Raw genomic sequence first — 18,484 nt, 5'->3', positions numbered from 1 at the left:
GCGACGGTCGGGGAGATGCCGACGAGCCCGCGCGGTGTGGAGCAGAGGAGGGAGAAGGGTGGTAAGGCCATAGGAGCAAAAACTGTCTTTTTGCAGGGCATTTAACGATTCCTGAACAGAAAATTTAACAGAGTATCGTACTAGGAATGAAAGTTAAATTTTTTGAGAAACGAACTAATAACTTTTTCTAATAATTTTTTCTGAGGTCAAATAGGAAATTATAAGATCCAAGTGGGCCGGTACCAAACCGTGGTCCGTGCCTCCATGGTTCAGTCAACAAAGACGAACCGGAACACACAAAAGAAGGGGAAAAAATAATAAAATGGAGAAATTTTAAAATCCACGGCACGGCACGGGCACGCTTGCCTTCGTCGTCTTCTCTCCATCCACTCCACTCCTCGCCCCGTTGCTCCCGCCGCCGCCATGGCGGCCCCACCACCACCCGTCCTCCTCCTCCTCCTGTTGCTCCTACCAATCCCGCTCGCATCCTCTTCGGCCGCCGACCTCGCCGCCCTCCTCGCGCTCAAGGCCGCGGTCACCCACGACCCCGGCGGCGCCCTCTCCGCTTGGTCCGCCGCCTCCGCCACCAGCTACTGCCGCTGGCGCGGCGTCACATGCCATCCTTCCTCCCTTGCGGTCGCCGCCATCGACCTCCCCGCTGCCTCCCTCTCGGGCACGCTACCCGCCGCCCTTCCCCTGCCCCCGCGCCTCCGCCGCCTCGACCTCGCCGCCAACAACTTCTCGGGCCCCGTCCCCGACGCCTTCCTCTCGTCCACCACCCTCGGCTACCTCGACCTAAGCTTCAACAGCCTCTCGGGTCCCCTCAAAATCCCGCCTCCTCTCGCGAACTCCTCGTCGCCCCCCTGCGCCGCGCTCACCCACCTCCGCCTCGCCGGCAACTTCCTCGTCGACCAAATCCCGGCGGAGATCGCGCAATGCCGCTCCCTCCGCGTCCTCGACCTCTCCCACAACGTCCTGGAGGGCGCCATCCCGCGGGGGCTTGGCCGGCTAGCCGCCCTCCGCGTCCTCGACGTCTCCCGCAACAGCCTCACCGACAGGATCCCCGTGGAGCTTGTCAACTGCCGGGAGCTCGCAGTCCTCGTGCTCACCAATCTCACTGCGTCGGCTGGGGAGCAGCCGGAGTTCAATGCCTTCGTTGGGGTGCTGCCGACGGAAGTGCTGACCATTCCGGCGATGGAGGTTCTCTGGGCGCCTAGGGCCAACCTTGATGGCCGGTTGCCATTGTCCAGGAATGGTACCTGCGGTCTTCGTGCCATGAACCTGGGGCAGAATTACATTGCTGGTACCTTGCCCGCTTGGTTCGGAGAGTGTCATGGCTTGACATTTCTTGATCTGAGCTCCAACAGATTGGAGGGCTCAATGGCCGCAGAATTGGCAGTTGGATGTCTGACGTACTTCAATATCAGTGGAAATTCTCTGTCAGGTCCGCTTCTTTTGTCCACCGAGAGCCAATGCTCAAGCCGTTTGATTGGTGATGATATTGTAATGCAGTACTATGATGAATTGGTTGGTAATGTGCTGATTGGAAACCCTTTTGGTTCTGAGTTAGGGGGCATTGCTAATGTTGCTCTCCATGACTTCAGCAACAATGGCTTTGGCGGGACGTTGCCGTCTCTTACTGTCAGTCTAGATAGAAACTACTCTTATGGTTTGTGGCTTAATGGCAATATGTTCAGCAGCACTCTTTCTGCCAGATTTTTTGGATTCTGCAAGTTCGCAACAGGCGTTGCAGTCAATTTGAGTAGTAATCAGTTGTCAGGAAGCCTTGACATGCTTTCAACCTGTGCCTCTATGCAAAATTTTGATGCTGGTTATAATAACTTCAGAGGGTCAATACCCGATGGTGTCGGTGGTCTGCATTTTCTGAGGAGCTTGGTCTTGAGTGGTAACAATCTGACAGGTCAGATTCCAGGGCAGTTTGGTGACTTGGCTGCTCTTGAGGTTCTAGATTTATCAAGGAATTCTCTAACAGGCAGCATACCATTACATTTAACTGACGCTTCACGCCTTGAAGTATTGAGGCTTGACCATAATAGGCTCTCAGGAAGCATCCCTCCCAGTTTCAGTGAACTAGCTCAGCTTACAGTTCTTGATGTCTCATTCAACAACCTATCAGGTGACATTCCCAATCTTAGGCACCCTTCTGATTGTGGTTTCTTCATTGGCAATTCCCTATTGCACCAATGTTTGAGTACAAATGCATCTCTACCACCAACTGAAGCAATCAGTTCCTCAAAAGGAGCGAAAAAATGGGGGTCTAAATTTAAGTCTCTTATGGTGATTTTAGTTGCAGCTTCAACTGCTGCAATATCTTTTCTTCTTGTGATCCTTCTCTTCTTTGTGTGTGAAAGAAGGAAACGGGTGAAGATTTCAAATCTAAGGACAAAAGTGGTCGTGACTTTTACTGATGCCCCTCCGGAGCTTACTTACGAAAACCTTATCCGAGCAACAAGCAATTTCAGCATCCAGAACTTGATTGGTACAGGTGGCTTTGGTGCGACCTACAAGGCTGAACTGGCTCCTGGTTTTCTTGTAGCAGTGAAGAGGCTAGCCATGGGGCGCTTCCAAGGTCTCCAGCAGTTTGATGCGGAAATCAGAACTCTTGGAAGAATCCGGCATAGAAATCTTGTTACACTTATTGGGTACCATCTCGGAGAATCAGACACTTTCCTTATCTACAACTATCTCTCTGGTGGGAACCTCGAGACGTTCATACATGAAATGGGGAGCAGAAATGTGTCCTGGATTGAGGTTCACAAGATAGCGGTGGATGTTGCACAAGCATTGGCTTTCCTTCACTGCTCCTGCACACCCCGGATAATTCATCGAGACATCAAACCGAGCAACATCCTCCTTGACGAGGATCTTAACGCATACTTGTCAGATTTTGGCTTGGCGAGACTGATAGAAGTTACACAAACGCATGCCACAACGGATGTTGCTGGTACCTTTGGGTATGTCGCACCAGAGTATGCAACCACCTGCAGAGTCTCTGACAAGGCTGATGTTTACAGCTTTGGGGTTGTTCTCCTGGAGTTGATGTCAGGCAAGAGGTCTTTGGATCCGTCGTTCTCACAGTTTGGCAATGGCTTTACAATTGTATCGTGGGGACGGATGCTGATGCAGGAAGACAATACCAGCGAATTCTTCTCTCGAGGACTACTGGATGCAGCACCAAAGGATAGATTAACTGAAATGCTAAAGATAGCTTTATCATGCACCTTAGAATCTGTAGCTGTTCGGCCATCAATGAGGCAGGTTGCAGCAAAGCTGAAGCAATTGGGGAATGACCGATGAGCAGTAAGCTGAAGCAATCAGGAAATGGCTGATGAACAGTCAGCAGTGCAATGATGGTTCCTTGTACTATCATCCAGTTATCTCTGTATCACCAAATTTTTGCACTGTTGATGAGGTGAGATTGTGAACTCTCTCCTGCACATTTTTTTTTGCGCTGAACCATTATTATATTGCTCCCAGACACATATTTCTCGAGATATATTTAAGATAAAATGATTACGAACTGATATCACTCCACATGCATATTATGTACTTAACACTGAACATTCTTTTGAATATATAATTGTCTATGAACTACTGATATCATCATTGAAAATACTAATAGCGTCCAAAGAGTTTGAATACGCAGTACTCTTTGAGTGAGATACAATAGTCGCAACATACAGATACAGTCACCATTTATCAGCTGATTCCTTGACTGTTACTATGCATTCATACATTTTTTTTGTTTAAACAGCAGCAGCAGATAACAGAACTGCTGACTGTCAATCTGAACCATCTGTTCCCACACACACTGGTCCGTTGTCAATACAAAGTCATTTGAATTGTTGAATCCTGACATTTTTGTTTTGATCACTTCCAAACATGCAGATTCCATGAAGGTTGTGTGCTAATATCAGCATGAAAACTAATCGTCCCTGGGCTGAGCCGCCAGTCACAGGCTACATGATGATCACCAGAATGCCGTGAATGATTGCATCTCCAGTTGTAGGCCCAAGCTCCCAGTTGGTCTGTTTCAGTTGCCGCGGCCGTGACATAGAATTGGAGATCTGAAGTTGCTTCAGGGATTAAGCTTAAGCAGGACATCCTTAGTGGCGATGTTTGGTTGGTAGCCACATATTGCAGAAAAGATTACGGCAAATTGTGGCGCATCTAACATACACAGTGGGCATTTTTTCAGGGAATTGGAGTTTAGCACATATTCTTTTTTTTTGGTTGAATACTGGTATTTGCAAAACGGCGAATGTTATGGTAGTTGTACTCCTGGGAATGCTTCGGTACAGTAAATCCTTCGGGGGTAAAAAGAGGCAAAATCCACATCCAAATTCAAATCCTTCTCGCGTCCATGGCTACTGGCCTACTGCTTATTCACAACCGCGGCCTGAGCATCGATCCTGACCCTGTACTTGTAGCGCTTGGCGACGTAGACGAAGACGAGCAGGTTGACCGTGCTGAGCACGGCGAGCAGCCAGTAGAGGTAGTCGAACCTGCCGACGTTGATGTTCTGCGCCAGCCACGACGGCCGCCCCGCGGCGTCGTCCCGCGTCGCGGCATCCACGGCGGTGTTGAGCGCCGACGCCAGGAAGCACCCGAGTCCGCCGGCGACGGCGGCGTACGCGGAGCCGACGCTTCGCATGGCGTCGGGCGCCTCCTGGTACAGGAACTCGAGGAGCGCGACGAGGCAGAACACCTCGGCGACGCCGATAAGGCAATACTGGATGAGCAGCCAGTAGGCGCTGAGGTCCGGCATCGGCGTGAGGAAGAGGGCGAGGTAGCCGTGCCGGATGGCGTAGCCCCGGCGGTAGCGTTCGAAGAGCCCCGCCCAGGCCACGGAGAGGATGGAGAAGAAGAGGCCCAGGCCGACGCGCTGCAGCTGCGAGGCGCCGTGCGGGTGGCCCGTGAGGCGGCGGGCCAGCGGGGCGAAGGTCTGGTAGTAGAGCGCGAGGATGAGGAAGATGGCGAGGCAGGGGAACACCGGCATGCACGCCACCGGGAGGTGCAGCGCAGCCACGCGGGTGTTGAGCGTGTAGGCCTGCTGCACCGACAGGGTGAGGAACTCGGTGAGCACGACGCTGAGCATCACCGTGCACGCCGGCACCGGCAGCAGCCGCAGCAGGATCTTCACCTCCTCCACCTGCGTCACAGTGCACAGCCGCCACGGGTCCTCGCCGCCGCCGGCGAGGTCGCCCTCCAGCTGCAGCGCCGCCTTGTCGAGCCACCTGAAGTCGTCGGTGTGTTCGATCTTGGCGCTGCCCCGGACGGCGGACTTGGCGCCGGCGACCTCGTAGAGGCCGACGAAGCCGCCGCTGTCGAAGGCGGCGTTGCGCTTCCTGAAGGCGGCGACGAGCACCTGCGCCACCCGCGTGAGCGGGCTTCCCCCCGGCAGGCGGTGGCGGTACAGCGGCGTGCCCACGAAGAAGAGCGCGTTGGAGGCGCCCATGGCGAGCGCGAGCGTGCCGAACGCGGCGGCCCAGCCGCGGTGCATCTGGATGTAGACGACCGCCGTGAAGGCCGCGATGGCACCGAGCGTGACGGCGAGGTAGAAGAGGTTGAAGAAGCGGTCGAGGCGGCGCTTGTACCCGGGGCTCCGCTCGTCGAACTGGTCGGCGCCGAAGGAGGAGACGCAGGGCCGGATCCCGGCGGCGCCGAGCGCCGTGACGTAGAGCGCGGTCTGGAGGTACGCCATCTGCCAGGACTTGGCCGGCGCGCAGGCGCCCAGCAGCATGGCGAGCGTGTCGCAGCCCTCCTGGGATGGCACGAGCGCCGGCACGCTGGCGCTGACGGTGAGCGCGATGAGGCCCAGCAGGTACATGGTGGTGAAGATGGCGATGGTCCAGTAGCGGCCGAGGTAGGCGTCGGCTAGGAAGCCCCCCAACACGGAGGAGGCCTGGGAGATGCCGAGGAAGTTGTTGACGGCGTTGGCGGAGCTGGTGAAGGGGCGGTGCATGACCTTGAACATGAAGATGACCATGTTGACGGAGAGGCCGAAGTAGGCCATGCGCTCCGCCATCTCGTTGCCGAAGATGAAGAAGGCGGCCACCCAGCCGCCGGTCCGGGACAGGTCCGCGATGGGGTGTCCCCGGATGTCGACCGGCGTCGTGCCGCCGGCCGCCGAGGAGGAGGAGGGCGGCGGCGGCTCGTACCCGCCGCCGAGGGGCGTCCTGGCGCCGCCGCCGCCGGAGGAGAAGCGGCGCTCGTCGCTCTCCATGAAGTGCGCGCCCAGCTTCTTGCGCTGCAGCGACGAGAGCACCTCCGGCGACCTGATCTCCTTGGCCGACGCCGTTACCGGTGGCGGCGCCTCCAGCTCCATCGCGGACGCCGGGGCCATCCCGATCGATCAGCGGCAGCAGCCTCGCAGTGCAGGACCAGTTGCGCGGCGGCGTCACCGGGAGCGGAAGCAAAGCATGGGCACTTGTTGGGGCAGTCCTGGCAGCAGAGATGCACGCGGATACGCGCGCATTTATTAGCGGAGCTCGGCGCCGCGGCTGAGCTAGGATGGTAACGGTGCGGGTCTGGATCGGGTGGAGCCTCCACGGACCCGCCTCCGAAACCTGGGAATAAAACCCGTTCCGAAACCCGCGGGTGCTCGAAACCCAAGCAGGACAATGACTATTAGCGGAGCTCGGCGCCGCAGCTGAGCTTAGAGATGGCAACGGGGTGGATTGGGGTTGGGTGGAGCTTCCGCACACTCATCCTCGAAATCTGAGAATAAAACCTGCTTCGAACCCGAACCACATTTCGGGTGACAATGAACTCCTGCCTCGGAAACCCGCGGGTGCCCGAAACCCGACGAACCCCTCAAAACCTGAGCAAGACAGTGACAGGGGGCGGCGCTCACAGGCAAGGCGCGGGTGAGGGGGCGATGGGGATTTGGCGCCCGGGGTGCGGGCATGCGGTGTATTTGTCGGGAGGCGGGGAGAGTGGGAGATGACAGCATGAACGGAGATTATATAGTTGTTAGGTTGAGCTAGTTTTTGAGCCGAAATGTATAATTCGGGATGCCGTGGGTCACCTGCGGGGAAGAATAACTCATCCTGCACCCGCTATGTGTCGGGTTCCGAACCCGAGATATGTGGGGAAATTCGGGATCCATCCCTGCCCCCATCGGATCTGAAATCCACAGGTCTCGGGTACACAGACCCGCCGGATTGCCATCACTAGCTGAGCTGCCTCATCTGCAGCGGCCAGCAGTGAGTTAATGGCGGCATTAAGCGCGACAAGGACGAAGCGGGGGCGGCGACGACGACGGGACCCCTCAGTCTTCAACTACTCTGCGCTGCACACTGCAGTAACTAAAATATCTCCGCCCTCATGCTGGCTCCATGAACGAACAGCGGAGACTGCTCAGACTAGACTTGGGACACTGGGTGGGTAGAGCGGCCGTACAGCTGAACAGGCGGATGAATTCTCCAGAGCAGCAGGGTAGGCTGGCTGCCCGGCCGGCGGATCTCTTGAACTTCTTTCCGAACCGGATAAGACAAGCCCGCACCACCTGAATGAGCGGCACGATCCGGAGGTGGTTGAGCGCGCCGGATGGGCAGCGTGGCACGGCTTGCCGCGGCCATGCATGATGCATTTCAGACAGAACTGTGATGTCCCTGGTCATCAAGGGTGATTGTTTTGGCTGCAGATTTTTCAGATTCGCACTGTTGGGAGGGTTTGTTAGGTAGAGTTTCGTCTAATTCTGATTCTTTATATGAGCTAATTCTCTAAGAAAAGTGATTCTGTGGTTGAAAGTGGTTCTCTAGCATAAATTTTTAAAATCAGGATGGAGAATCATTTTACAAAATCATAATCATAAGAAGCTGCTTTTTTCAACTCCCAACCTCTTAATTCATTTTAGAGGATCATTTCACACGATCAACAAAAAATCACTTCTTTTTTAAAAAACTGTTTGATATAACTTCTGCTGGAATTAGTAGAGAATCGGCTCTGAAGCTCTGCCAAACGTGGCCACACTCGTTGGTAAAATATTTTTATGGACAATATCATTATGGGTAACTGTGTGACTATTTGTTTTTTGCGCCATGATACGATGTGTGCTTCTACTAGCATTGTTGCGTGAATGTCTAGCAAACGGACATTTCTATCGTCGTGTGATTACAGCAGCCGGTCTCGATTTCGTCATGGAATTGGAATGGCTCGCTCTTGTCTTGGCCTCGCCTTCTTCTTGTTCGATCCCTTTCCTGTTTCCCTCCATCCCAGGACTCTGTTTGACAATGCCACTGCCCGGGCTGTGCGCGGGCTTGCATGCCAGACAGAATTGACCCTAATATCGCTGGTCATCTAGGATGATTGTTTTGGCTGCAATTGCAGATTTTTCGTATGTGCAGTAGTGGGATTTACGAGTATCTAAGGCCCCTCTTTGATCAATTGTTTTGGCTGCAATTGCAGATTTTATCTAAGGCCCCTTTTTGGTCAAAGGATTTTCATGAACAACATCATTATGGGCAACTGTGTAGCTACTGTTTTTCTACGTGTCAAACACGATGCGTGCATATGGGTGGTAGACCTGGGCATTTTTCGAGCCGGGCCTGGTCGAAAAAAGCCTAGTTCATTTTCGATTGAAAATCCGTGCCCATGACCATCCCATGGGTGTAGTCGGGCTGATTTTTTAGTTAGGCTTGGGCTTCCCATTCTTTTTTATTGAAAAATAAATTAAATAAATTGTCTGGACGGGCTTGGATCAGCTCGAATTTTTTTGATTGATTTTCGCTGACCACGTCCAATCCCATAGCAAGCATGGGCGGGCTAAATCCCAATGTGCTCGGGTTGGGCCGAGCAAAAAATGCTCATGTATAATGGGTGGCTATGCCTAAGGGATCGGGTATATGGATTATTGCTACGAATAATATTATTCTTGCCCGTATGAAGTCCAATTATGATTTTGCTCTTTTTTTAACTTCATGATTTTCTTCCATTGTTTTTTTAAATGGAGGTATAGTTTGCCCCTCCTTTTTAACTTAGTTAGATGGAGCTAGAATAAATAAATTTAAAATATAAAACATCATTATTTGAACATGTCATAATGCTGTTAAAATTTTTCAAAATGTAGCCCAAATATTTGATGTTAAATTCGATGTAGAATTATAGAATACTCATAAAAAGTATAGGCAAATCCAAATGGGGCAAACTTGAGCTCAAATCAAATTATTGACGCTGTTAGGAGCTCCTAACGTTATAGGGGCAAACTCAATTTTCATTTTGGAAAAACGGGGCAAAATCACAAAGTTAAAAAATTCAAAAAATTGCACCCATAATTGCTACCATAATAAAGTAGATTTGTCATCCATTAGCATCCTAGTGTGAATATCTCGCAACTGGACATTTCTATCATCTTATGATTATAGTATCCGCAAACCATCACAGTCATGATATCTAAGAAAAAATAAATATGTAACATTCCACTTGTTGCATGGGACACCTCCAGAAGTGTTAAAAAATTCAAAAATTGCACCCATAATTGCTACCATAATAAAGTAGATTTGTCATCCATTAGCATCCTAGTGTGAATATCTCGCAACTAGACATTTCTATCATCTTATGATTATAGTATCCGCAAACCATCACAGTCATGATATCTAAGAAAAAATAAATCAAATGTAACATTCCACTTGTTGCATGGGACATCTTCAGAAGTGAAGCCTTTTGGTCGCTCAAGCTCAAGAAATCAAAATTACAGAGAGAGCATTGTTGACGCTCATTATTGACACACTTTTACTCCTGTTTATCTTCATTAATGACATGAATTTAATACCTAAACTATTGATTACACCTAATAAACCGGTCATTTTCACATGTGCAACATATTTTGAAGGATGTTCTGTTTTTGCAGGGAATTGTACCTAAAAGTATATTTTGGATAAAGCACTGAACGAGCATCGAACCAGACGAAGACGGAGGCCAACGGGCTCAGGAAGGGCCTAGGCCAATCGGCCTAGAGGAGCCCAATCCGATCGGCCTAGGGTCTTCTGGAGCCTTCTGACGCCCATCTTTGGCAAGCAATCCTTCAAGATGACTTAAGGGCTAAGTTTGTGAAGATATGGCAATGATCACTTCGAAATTAAAGAGGAATAAAAAAAAGATCAAGTGAAGATTTGGAAAGTCATTGAAGATCAATCTCATCCCGAAGCAACTGAAGTGCCAAGCCCACATGCAAGTGAAAATAGGACTTCAAAGCATCAGAGGAGACTTGGAGATGAAGCAGGACGCGAGGGGCCAAAAGGAAGGCCCAGGTTGATCGGCCTGACCCGATTGGCCTGGGGGTTCCTTCGCCCCCTTGCCTTCCAAATTTTTCCACGCGCTCTCTGGACTATAAATACCCCAAAAAATTCATCGAGCCTCGTATCAAAGATGATGTACTTGACGTGATGTAGCAGAGAAGCAAAAGGATCTTGATGGACATCTCTCCAGAGAGCCGAGGGTTGTGCAGTTGTCGGGGGTTAGCGTAGGCGAACCTCTGCCGGTGTGATCACCCCGCGAGGAAGATCACACTGGAGTTCTGGAGCTAGAAGTCATCAAGATCAAGGTAGGATCCCGGTGGTGATCTTGTGATGTACAATCATTCATGGTGAAGTAATAGATGTGTTCATGTTCTTAGTGATCTAAGTATCTCCTTTGATGGTTTCATTTTTTTTATCAGGTTTGCTTGCTTTTCAATCTATGAATCGATGATAGATTGCCTAGGGTGTTCTTATGGTCGTGGTGACCAGATTTGTATGTCTGATCTATCGATGAGTATGACATGTTCTTATGATCATGCCCTTAACCTGCTTGAGCTGATAGAGGTGATCGTGACAGGACCTTTCTTGTGTAAGGTGGGGGGTTTCGGGATCCGGACTGGAAGTGTAGATTTAAAGATGTTTTTTACTAATATCATATCTGTGTTTCTTTGCTATCCATGCTCAGAATTACAACATATGCGTAGTCTAGGTTGCTCTAAATTGATTACATTTGCTCATTTATTATCTTTATGTACATGCTTAGTAGATTGGACCTGAATCTCCTATAAACACCAAGTTAATACTAACAATGCTAGTTGAAATAGATCTTGTGCTATAAGTTCCACGGATTGATAAACCTTAGGGGAATACTCTAAGGGAAGAGCTACAACTCATCCGCATGCTTGCGGTTTACAACTTGGCGTGATAACAGCCATCAACAGACATCCATGGGAATCATGATTCCAACTAATCTAACACACATAAGAAAAGAAATCACCAAACATGTCTAAGGTCTAAAAAATTGAGTTCTCTAAATCTCCATTTAAATGCACATTTTTTTTCATGTAATAGCATTTTAACATATGAAAGCACATTGTCTAGCCATCAAATCATTTCATAAAGAAAAAAGAATGCAGCAACAAAACCAAATCTAGATGAACATATCTTCTTAGAATGTAGAAGGTTACTTTAATGCAGCACCAACGAATAAGGGGACATGTCCCCTTACAAAGTTATTGGAGTAAAGCTACTTCATGTTATTCTTTGGAATGAACTCTATCAATCAATATTTTTTTCTAAAATCATCAACTCTTGCAGGACACTTGGTACCTCTTTATCATATTAGGGCGGTGATCAAATAAAAAATGAAGAACCTTTCTACCTTGTTTACAATACTCGGGTGGAGATCACATGAAAATCAATACATCACCATCATACTTTTTGCTACAAAGATGGTTGAGAAACTTGCTTTGTAATTTGAATTTGTGGGATGTAGGGCCATATTCAAATGATCTCTTTTTTAAAATGATAAGAGTTGGCTTGTACTCAACACTGGTTCCGTAAGAATCCTCATTAAAATTGGAGGAGTGGATCAGATAGAAGTGAAAGGAGTTACATAATGAATATTAGAAATCTAATAATTTTTTTTACATCAGGGGAATAAGAGTCAAATGATAATGTTACGCTCCACCTGCCGAGGATGCTTGCGAGTTAATGCAAAATTCATTACCTCCATGTGTTATAACAAGATAAATGTATTTTGGAGTGGATAAACTCCATGTTGATGTATTCCTTAAAATTGATTCGAGTGTAGGAGCACATTCAACTTTGATTATAACATGGCTAGATAGGGGCACATGCCCCATACATCTATAACACTACAATTGTGTTTGTGGCTTTGGAACAACTCTGCATGATAGTTTTGGGTATATCGTTTGCTGACATTAGAAGGTTTCATGCGTGTTTTCATACGCAACTTCTTTATCCTTATGTAACTATGAATACTTTTACAATCGATTCATCATCCATGGCAGATTGCATTCCTAGAAATAACGACACTATTCTTTTCAGTGTCATGTGGCGTGCCTATTGATAATGAGGCATCCGTGGTGGTTTTGTCAATCTCAAAATCTCCTGATCTCAATGGGGTGAGTGTGTATGCATGTATATGAGCACTTGTGTGCGTGCTAAACTCCAAAACTGACATAATATATGCATGATAACACTGAAGTTGTTTAGAATAGTACAAAAGAAAGTACTTGAAAACATTTGTATTTGGTGATACATAGTTATACATACGTACATTCTTGTAAGACGTAAAATCGACCTTACGCCTTCATCCAAACCTCATGTGCGCTGAATAGATAGCACACAAGCAAATTCTATAGCTCTGTGGTAGCATTGATTTAGTACATGGAAAAATAGTGAATTTACTCTACCTAAATATCTTTCAACACAATACTTGCTGGGGCAATGCTAATTAGTGTGCGCGCTGGAAAGGCTTCGGGCATGCAATTCCTGACAACTCCTCCCCTCCCCTACCCCCGAACTTTCCATTTTTCGGAGAGGTTTGATTTTTGCAACATTCTATTTTTTAAATATCATAACTTATACACATAACTTCTACATATAACTTCTTAATTATAATAACTTCTTACTTATAAGTTATTAAGGGATAAATTTTAGCATAACTTTGATGGCATGCGCAATTTATGCGCATAACTTCTACGTACAATTTTTGAATCACAACTTTAAATTTATATTTTAGAAAGTTATAAATATGCATAACTTCTTATAGAATAAATTTTTATATTTATATTTTAGAAAGTTATAACTATGCCTAATTTCTTATAGAATAAATTTTTATAGCACAACTTTCATGACATACATGAATTATACGAATAACTTTGGGCACAATTTTCATTAGAATATTGTTAGAGAACTTACGCACATAACTTGCACGCATAATCGATAGTCACACAAATAAAAAATAATTGAATTAAAAAAATGAAAAAAAGAAAAAGAAACGAAACACGTGGGTGCACGCACGCACAGCGCCGCGCTCATCTGGTCGATTGCTCAGATGTCGGAAGTGATAATACGACAACCGGGTGATTTTTCTGAGTTATCATCTAGATTCCTAGCCATCCATAAAGTGACATGTCACATGATTAATTGTCTGGTTTACATATAAGATTATGGTGAAAACAGCTTGTAATTTCACTCAGAAAAATATCAGGGATGCAATCCGTGGGGAACAAACAACCAGATTCTGTAACCAAGGCACCAAGCCACACCAGCCACTGTGTGCAATTCGAGTTTTCTGGCACCTGTTTACCGCTTATTATAAAGAATAAAAATAAGCATGGACTTGGCGGTCAAAGCATAAAAAAAAACACTTCCCGGTTCCGGTGAAATTGAAACCTGACTAACAGGTTCAGTTGAAACATAAACAAACACTTGCAGCTTGCGGCAAAAAAAGAAGAAAGAAAAGAAAAAAATTAAAGGAAAGAAAAGAAAAAAGAAAAAAAAATTGAACCATGATCTTCAGTTTTTTTAATTAGAGCCGGTTACAGCTTTAGATCAGAGCATACAAAATTAACCATTGCAGCTTCAATCAACACATACACTTGGGAAAAAACTACTTCAACACATACATACGCTTAAAAAAATGATACATTCATAAACCATCAGTATTGCCCCAAGGGGATCATTATGAAAACATCGTAAACAACATAAAAATGATAATGAGAATTATTACTGTTGAAAAGAACAGAAAGGGCACATAACATAAAAGCATATAACCAGCATTCTCTTGTACAATGTAGAAATCTTGCGCAATATATAAGGAGAAAAATAGCGTAGTTATTTTACCGGCATGTTAGCTGCCATTATCCATTTGTATCAATTCGACATTTCCAATTCTGGGCGTTTTGTTCAAACCACGCTAAGTTGCAACAATATGTAAAAATGGATCCTATTACAGAAATTGTGGGCCGTTTTGTTCACTGCGGCGGGGAGAAGAAGAGGGGAGGGGTGCTGGGCCAAAGAAAACAACACAAAACGGCCCACAATATCCTAGTTATTCCACCACCACCACCACTCCTGCACGGATTTTAAATAGTAGACCACAGCCATCCAAAAACAGAGTGAGAAGAGCACACATAGGGATGTTTAGGAATTCCATAAAAATGATGGTCGCCAGTGAGAGAGATTTTTATTTGAGAGACCGGGTTGGATTTTATTTATACAAACGGAATATTACATCCAGGTCCATCCAAAGGAGCCCCTTAAAAGAAAAATTACATGGAATTTCTCGTGGGCTCGCTCCGGTCCGGCTTGGCCCAATTTCAATTGGTGGACCGAGAGTGGTGGGCCCACGGCCAACGGGAAGTTGGCCGGGTGCCTCCAAAGCCCAGACGTCTGAAATCTTGTTTTTGACTGGTAGCCCCCTGTCAACATCACGATTTCGAAAACCGACCCCGCTCTCCTCCCGCACGACTGCACGAGTGCTCGACCCTTGCTTGAACCCTCCTCTCTGACGCTCCTCGTCTCCTGCGGCGGCGCCGGCAACCACCGGAGCGGAGCGGAGCGGAGATGAAGAAGATCTTCGGCGCTAAAAAGGACAAGGGGCCGCCGCCCTCCATCCAAGACGCCACCGAGCGAGTCAGTCACTTAACCTGCTGCCATTACTCCCTGCTCCAATTACATCGATCCATGGCCACTGGGCAACCTAACCCCATTTTGATCTGGTCTCCAATGCGGGATTCGGCAGATAAACAAGCGGGGCGAGACGGTGGACGAGAAGATCAAGAAGCTGGACGAGGAGCTGGCAAGGTACAAGGAGCAGATCCGCAAGACCCGCCCCGGCCCGTCCCAGGAGGCCATCAAGGCGCGCGCCATCCGACTCCTCAAGCACAAGCGCATGTTTGTACTCTACTCCCTTCCTCACTCTCGTGATGGATTCTCTCCCCATGTTCCCTCCCTCCGTTCCCTGTTCCTTATCTGCTTCCTTACTGTTCTTACTACGCTTCAGGGATTAAGCAGTTGTAATGACATTGGGATAGTAGTAGCAGGCAGCCATTATCCATTTGTATCAATTTGACATTACCAATTTGCCTCTTAGGTATGAGGAGCAACGCAACATGCTGTACAACCAAACCTACAATCTAGACCAAGTTGCCTTTGCTGCTGATGGCCTCAAGGACGCTCAGCAGACTGTAATGTCCCTCAAAGCTCTGCTCTAGCAAGTACATTCCTCTTTGCAATGCCAATGTTCATATGGAGTGGTTTTTGTTTCCTTTTCTCAGATGAATGCTATGAAGGCAGCGAACAAGGAGCTCAAGGGAATGATGAAAACCGTCAAGATTGAGGACATTGATGTATGCATTGCTACTCTTGTCTTGCTTCCAGCACTTTCAGATTTTAGTGATATATATTTCTTTGCTTCGCATGTAGACTTCTGATGCATTGTTAAAAGTTTCCAGACATGCTATATGAGCACTGCTGATGATTTTGCGGTTATTTTAGTAATCAGAAATAACTGAATAAGTTGTCATAAGCTACATGATCCTTCTATCTTTGGATTTATTTTCTCTTCTATTAATCAAAGGCAGAGCATGATTTTCTTTGATTGTTTGTCACCCTTATGTAACCGATATCCTCAAACAATCATCCTTTGCTTTTGGAGGTTTCTAGGTGATCTAGTGTATATACAACATCATTCATATGGTGGAGAATGCTTGATGGGATGCCTTTAGTATTTGCTGATTTATTTGTTGCTTACCATCCCTCCATTTTTTGGGTAATTTGGGTTGTACTTACTCCTTCCTGCAATTTGTCAGAATATGCAAGATGAAATGACGGATCTGATGGATGTGAGCAATGAGATACAAGAAACTCTTGGTAGAAGCTATAACATACCTGATGATGTTGATGAGGAAGAACTGATGGGGGGTATGGATACTATAGTTTCATCTTGGCAATATGATAATTCTATCTGTCTTTAAGGCTTCCTTGGTCTTTGGCCCATCACCTGGCAGTACGCTTAGTTGCTAATGGTCTAAAACTCTAAATGATTCACTGTTTCATACCCTAAATGGCCTAAATTTTCTTCTTTACCATCTAGCCAGTGATGTTTATTGCCTACTTTGTGGAGGGAATTATCAGTTTGATTTACTTATCAATTTTCTCCTTTGACATTGCAGAGCTGGATGCTTTGGAGTCTGATATGGAGTTTGAGTCAGCTGCAGTCCCATCATATCTTCAGCCAGAAACTGATTTTGATGCTGATCTCAATTTACCTGCCGCACCAACACGTCCTGCAGCAGTCCCAGCAGGGGGGCAGGTGATTTATTTGCACAACATTCTCAACTTAGCATACTACTGTTCTGATGTTTTTTTCCTAGGGAACAATCCCACACGCAATTCACCAAATTACATTTTGAACGTTCCATGCATTTGCCATCTAGAATTTGATGCCTTCTAGAACAATGTTTTACAGTTTGCTTTATGATTGTTTGCCAAAACAAAAAAAACTGTTTTACACGAACCACTTTTTCAGCGAAAGCTTGGTTGAGATGGTGCTAAGGGTTGCTTGCTTCTTATCTGATGTGGTGCAGGAGGATGAACTAGGATTGCCAGCGGTGCCTCGCGCATCACTTCGCAGTTAGAAATGCTGTTGTACCTTTCTTAATTTGATGTGAAAACTCTGTGGCTTGGGTCTGAGTCGGAACAATCTGATGTATGCCTTTTTTTATCCTGATAGTATGCTTTAGTTATTACACTTGCTGTCGCTGCTGCACTTTCCTGTTCCTGGTTAATCACCCCCTATCCCTGGTTCTTTTTCTTTCATTCTGGAATTTTCATCTATTAACGGTCACTTGAAGTTTGCTTGTTTGGAAGTACACGTCAGGTTACATCGAAAGCTATCTAAACAAAATGAACAAAGGCAGTGAAAATATCTTGAACAGGTTGTCTTCCTGCAATATCCTTTTCTTGTTCCAGTTTTCCTTTTCGCAACAATTGAGATTAGATAACTATCAGGATCAAAGGTAGAAATATCTTTACAAAGGTACACAAGGTTCAAAAGATCAGGCATGGGGGTGGGTCCCTCTTTGGTCCAAGAAGGCAAGAACAATTCTGATCACCATTCACCAATAAAGGGATACCACATACCAGAATCTTATCCAAAATGGGGGCCCCCAGTGGCCCTGCAGTATATAAGGGAGTCTCACACAGGCTTGGAAGCTCCACACAAGATAGATAAGTCTTCCAGATCATACTGAACCAAGCTGCCACTTCACTGCAACACTTGATCAACACAAGGAAAGTTCAGATCAGAAGATGCAGGCCGCCGCTACAGCCGTCAGGTTCTCAGCCGTGGCGCCCGTGAAGGGCAGGCCGGCGGTGAGGAGCGTGGCGGCGGTTCGCGTTGTCCTCCGGAGGAGCTTCCGTGCCGCCGCAGTCGCCGTCTCCGCGGCCGAACCTGCCGAGGTCGACTACAGCTCGAGCTCCTCGTAAGTGTGCAAGCCCCCGAGGTCCCTCGATGTTTTGAGCTCTTGCTTGATTTGGTTGCTAGATGAGTATATGACACGGATCATGTGGTGTTGCAGGGTGTTCCCCATGGAAGCCTGCGAGCTGTTCGGCGGCGACGCCTGCAGCGGGCAGATGTACCCGGAGGCTAGGCTCGCCGCCTCTGCGGCGGCGGACGCCGCGACCAGGAGGCAGGAGGAGGTGGAGAGGGACTACGTGTCCTACGACGAGCCCAAAACGTGAGCAAGCACACCGTTCATTCTTGCATTAATTGATCTTTTAAATTCCACTGGGTGGCGACTAATTGTGTGTGGCGAATGGACTGAACTGCAGGGTGTTCCCCGGCGAGGCGTGCGACGACCTCGGCGGCGAGTTCTGCGAGGAGCCGTACCAGGCCGGCGTCTCCAGGGATTTGGCGCACCCTGAAGCCTGATCCATCCATCTATCCACAAAATGAATTGGTCGATCCGTGCTGTGTACGTATGTGTAGCGGATGATGCTTACGGTGTAGAGGGGGAGCTAGCGTACGTACTAGAATAACAGCAGTCAAGCAAGACCAAAGGATGTGTCATGTGTGCATGTCTTGGGGGTCGTGTCAGCTGTGCCTGTTTGTAGAAACTAAGGATGAAGAAAAATATATGGTATACTGGTGGTGGTGATACTCCTACCACCGTATCTGTTAACTTTTA

At 47.4% G+C, this 18,484-nt stretch overlaps 3 protein-coding genes across 3 annotated transcripts; 2 read left to right on the top strand and 1 right to left on the bottom strand.

The window, feature by feature from the left end:
* Positions 1 to 359: 359 nt before the first annotated feature.
* Positions 360 to 4,299, top strand: LOC101766247 (LRR receptor-like serine/threonine-protein kinase RPK2). The gene is made up of 2 exons (XM_004967860.3): positions 360 to 3,433; positions 3,910 to 4,299. Exon 1 carries the CDS (start codon positions 424 to 426, stop codon positions 3,316 to 3,318), a length of 2,895 nt encoding a protein of 964 aa, XP_004967917.1. The 5' UTR covers positions 360 to 423; the 3' UTR covers positions 3,319 to 3,433; positions 3,910 to 4,299.
* On the bottom strand, positions 3,572 to 6,463 carry LOC101766652 (protein NRT1/ PTR FAMILY 6.1). Its single transcript, XM_004967861.3, has one exon. It carries the CDS (start codon positions 6,365 to 6,367, stop codon positions 4,397 to 4,399), a length of 1,971 nt encoding a protein of 656 aa, XP_004967918.1. The 5' UTR covers positions 6,368 to 6,463; the 3' UTR covers positions 3,572 to 4,396.
* Positions 6,464 to 14,770: 8,307 nt separating this feature from the next.
* On the top strand, positions 14,771 to 18,484 carry LOC101765827 (vacuolar protein sorting-associated protein 60.1). Its single transcript, XM_022826611.1, has 11 exons — positions 14,771 to 14,927; positions 15,037 to 15,188; positions 15,388 to 15,481; positions 15,572 to 15,643; positions 16,106 to 16,217; positions 16,469 to 16,608; positions 16,883 to 16,928; positions 17,307 to 17,365; positions 17,526 to 17,779; positions 17,876 to 18,034; positions 18,129 to 18,484. Exons 1-11 carry the CDS (start codon positions 14,859 to 14,861, stop codon positions 18,226 to 18,228), a joined length of 1,257 nt encoding a protein of 418 aa, XP_022682346.1. The 5' UTR covers positions 14,771 to 14,858; the 3' UTR covers positions 18,229 to 18,484.

The sequence above is a fragment of the Setaria italica genome, chromosome V (assembly GCF_000263155.2).
Source record: "Setaria italica strain Yugu1 chromosome V, Setaria_italica_v2.0, whole genome shotgun sequence".
NCBI classification, from domain to species: Eukaryota; Viridiplantae; Streptophyta; class Magnoliopsida; order Poales; family Poaceae; genus Setaria; species Setaria italica.
Note: the sequence above shows the minus strand (reverse complement) of the source record. Positions and strands in the feature narration are given on the sequence as shown.

Bases quoted from the DNA above. Each gene is read 5' to 3' on its own strand.
- LOC101766247 (XM_004967860.3), top strand. From the start codon at position 424: ATGGCGGCCCCACCACCACCCGTCCTCCTCCTCCTCCTGTTGCTCCTA.
- LOC101766652 (XM_004967861.3), bottom strand. From the start codon at position 6,367: ATGGCCCCGGCGTCCGCGATGGAGCTGGAGGCGCCGCCACCGGTAACG.
- LOC101765827 (XM_022826611.1), top strand. From the start codon at position 14,859: ATGAAGAAGATCTTCGGCGCTAAAAAGGACAAGGGGCCGCCGCCCTCC. The intron at 14,928-15,036 runs GTCAGTCACTTA...GGGATTCGGCAG, and splicing joins TCCAAGACGCCACCGAGCGA to ATAAACAAGCGGGGCGAGAC. The intron at 17,780-17,875 runs GTAAGTGTGCAA...GTGGTGTTGCAG, and splicing joins GACTACAGCTCGAGCTCCTC to GGTGTTCCCCATGGAAGCCT.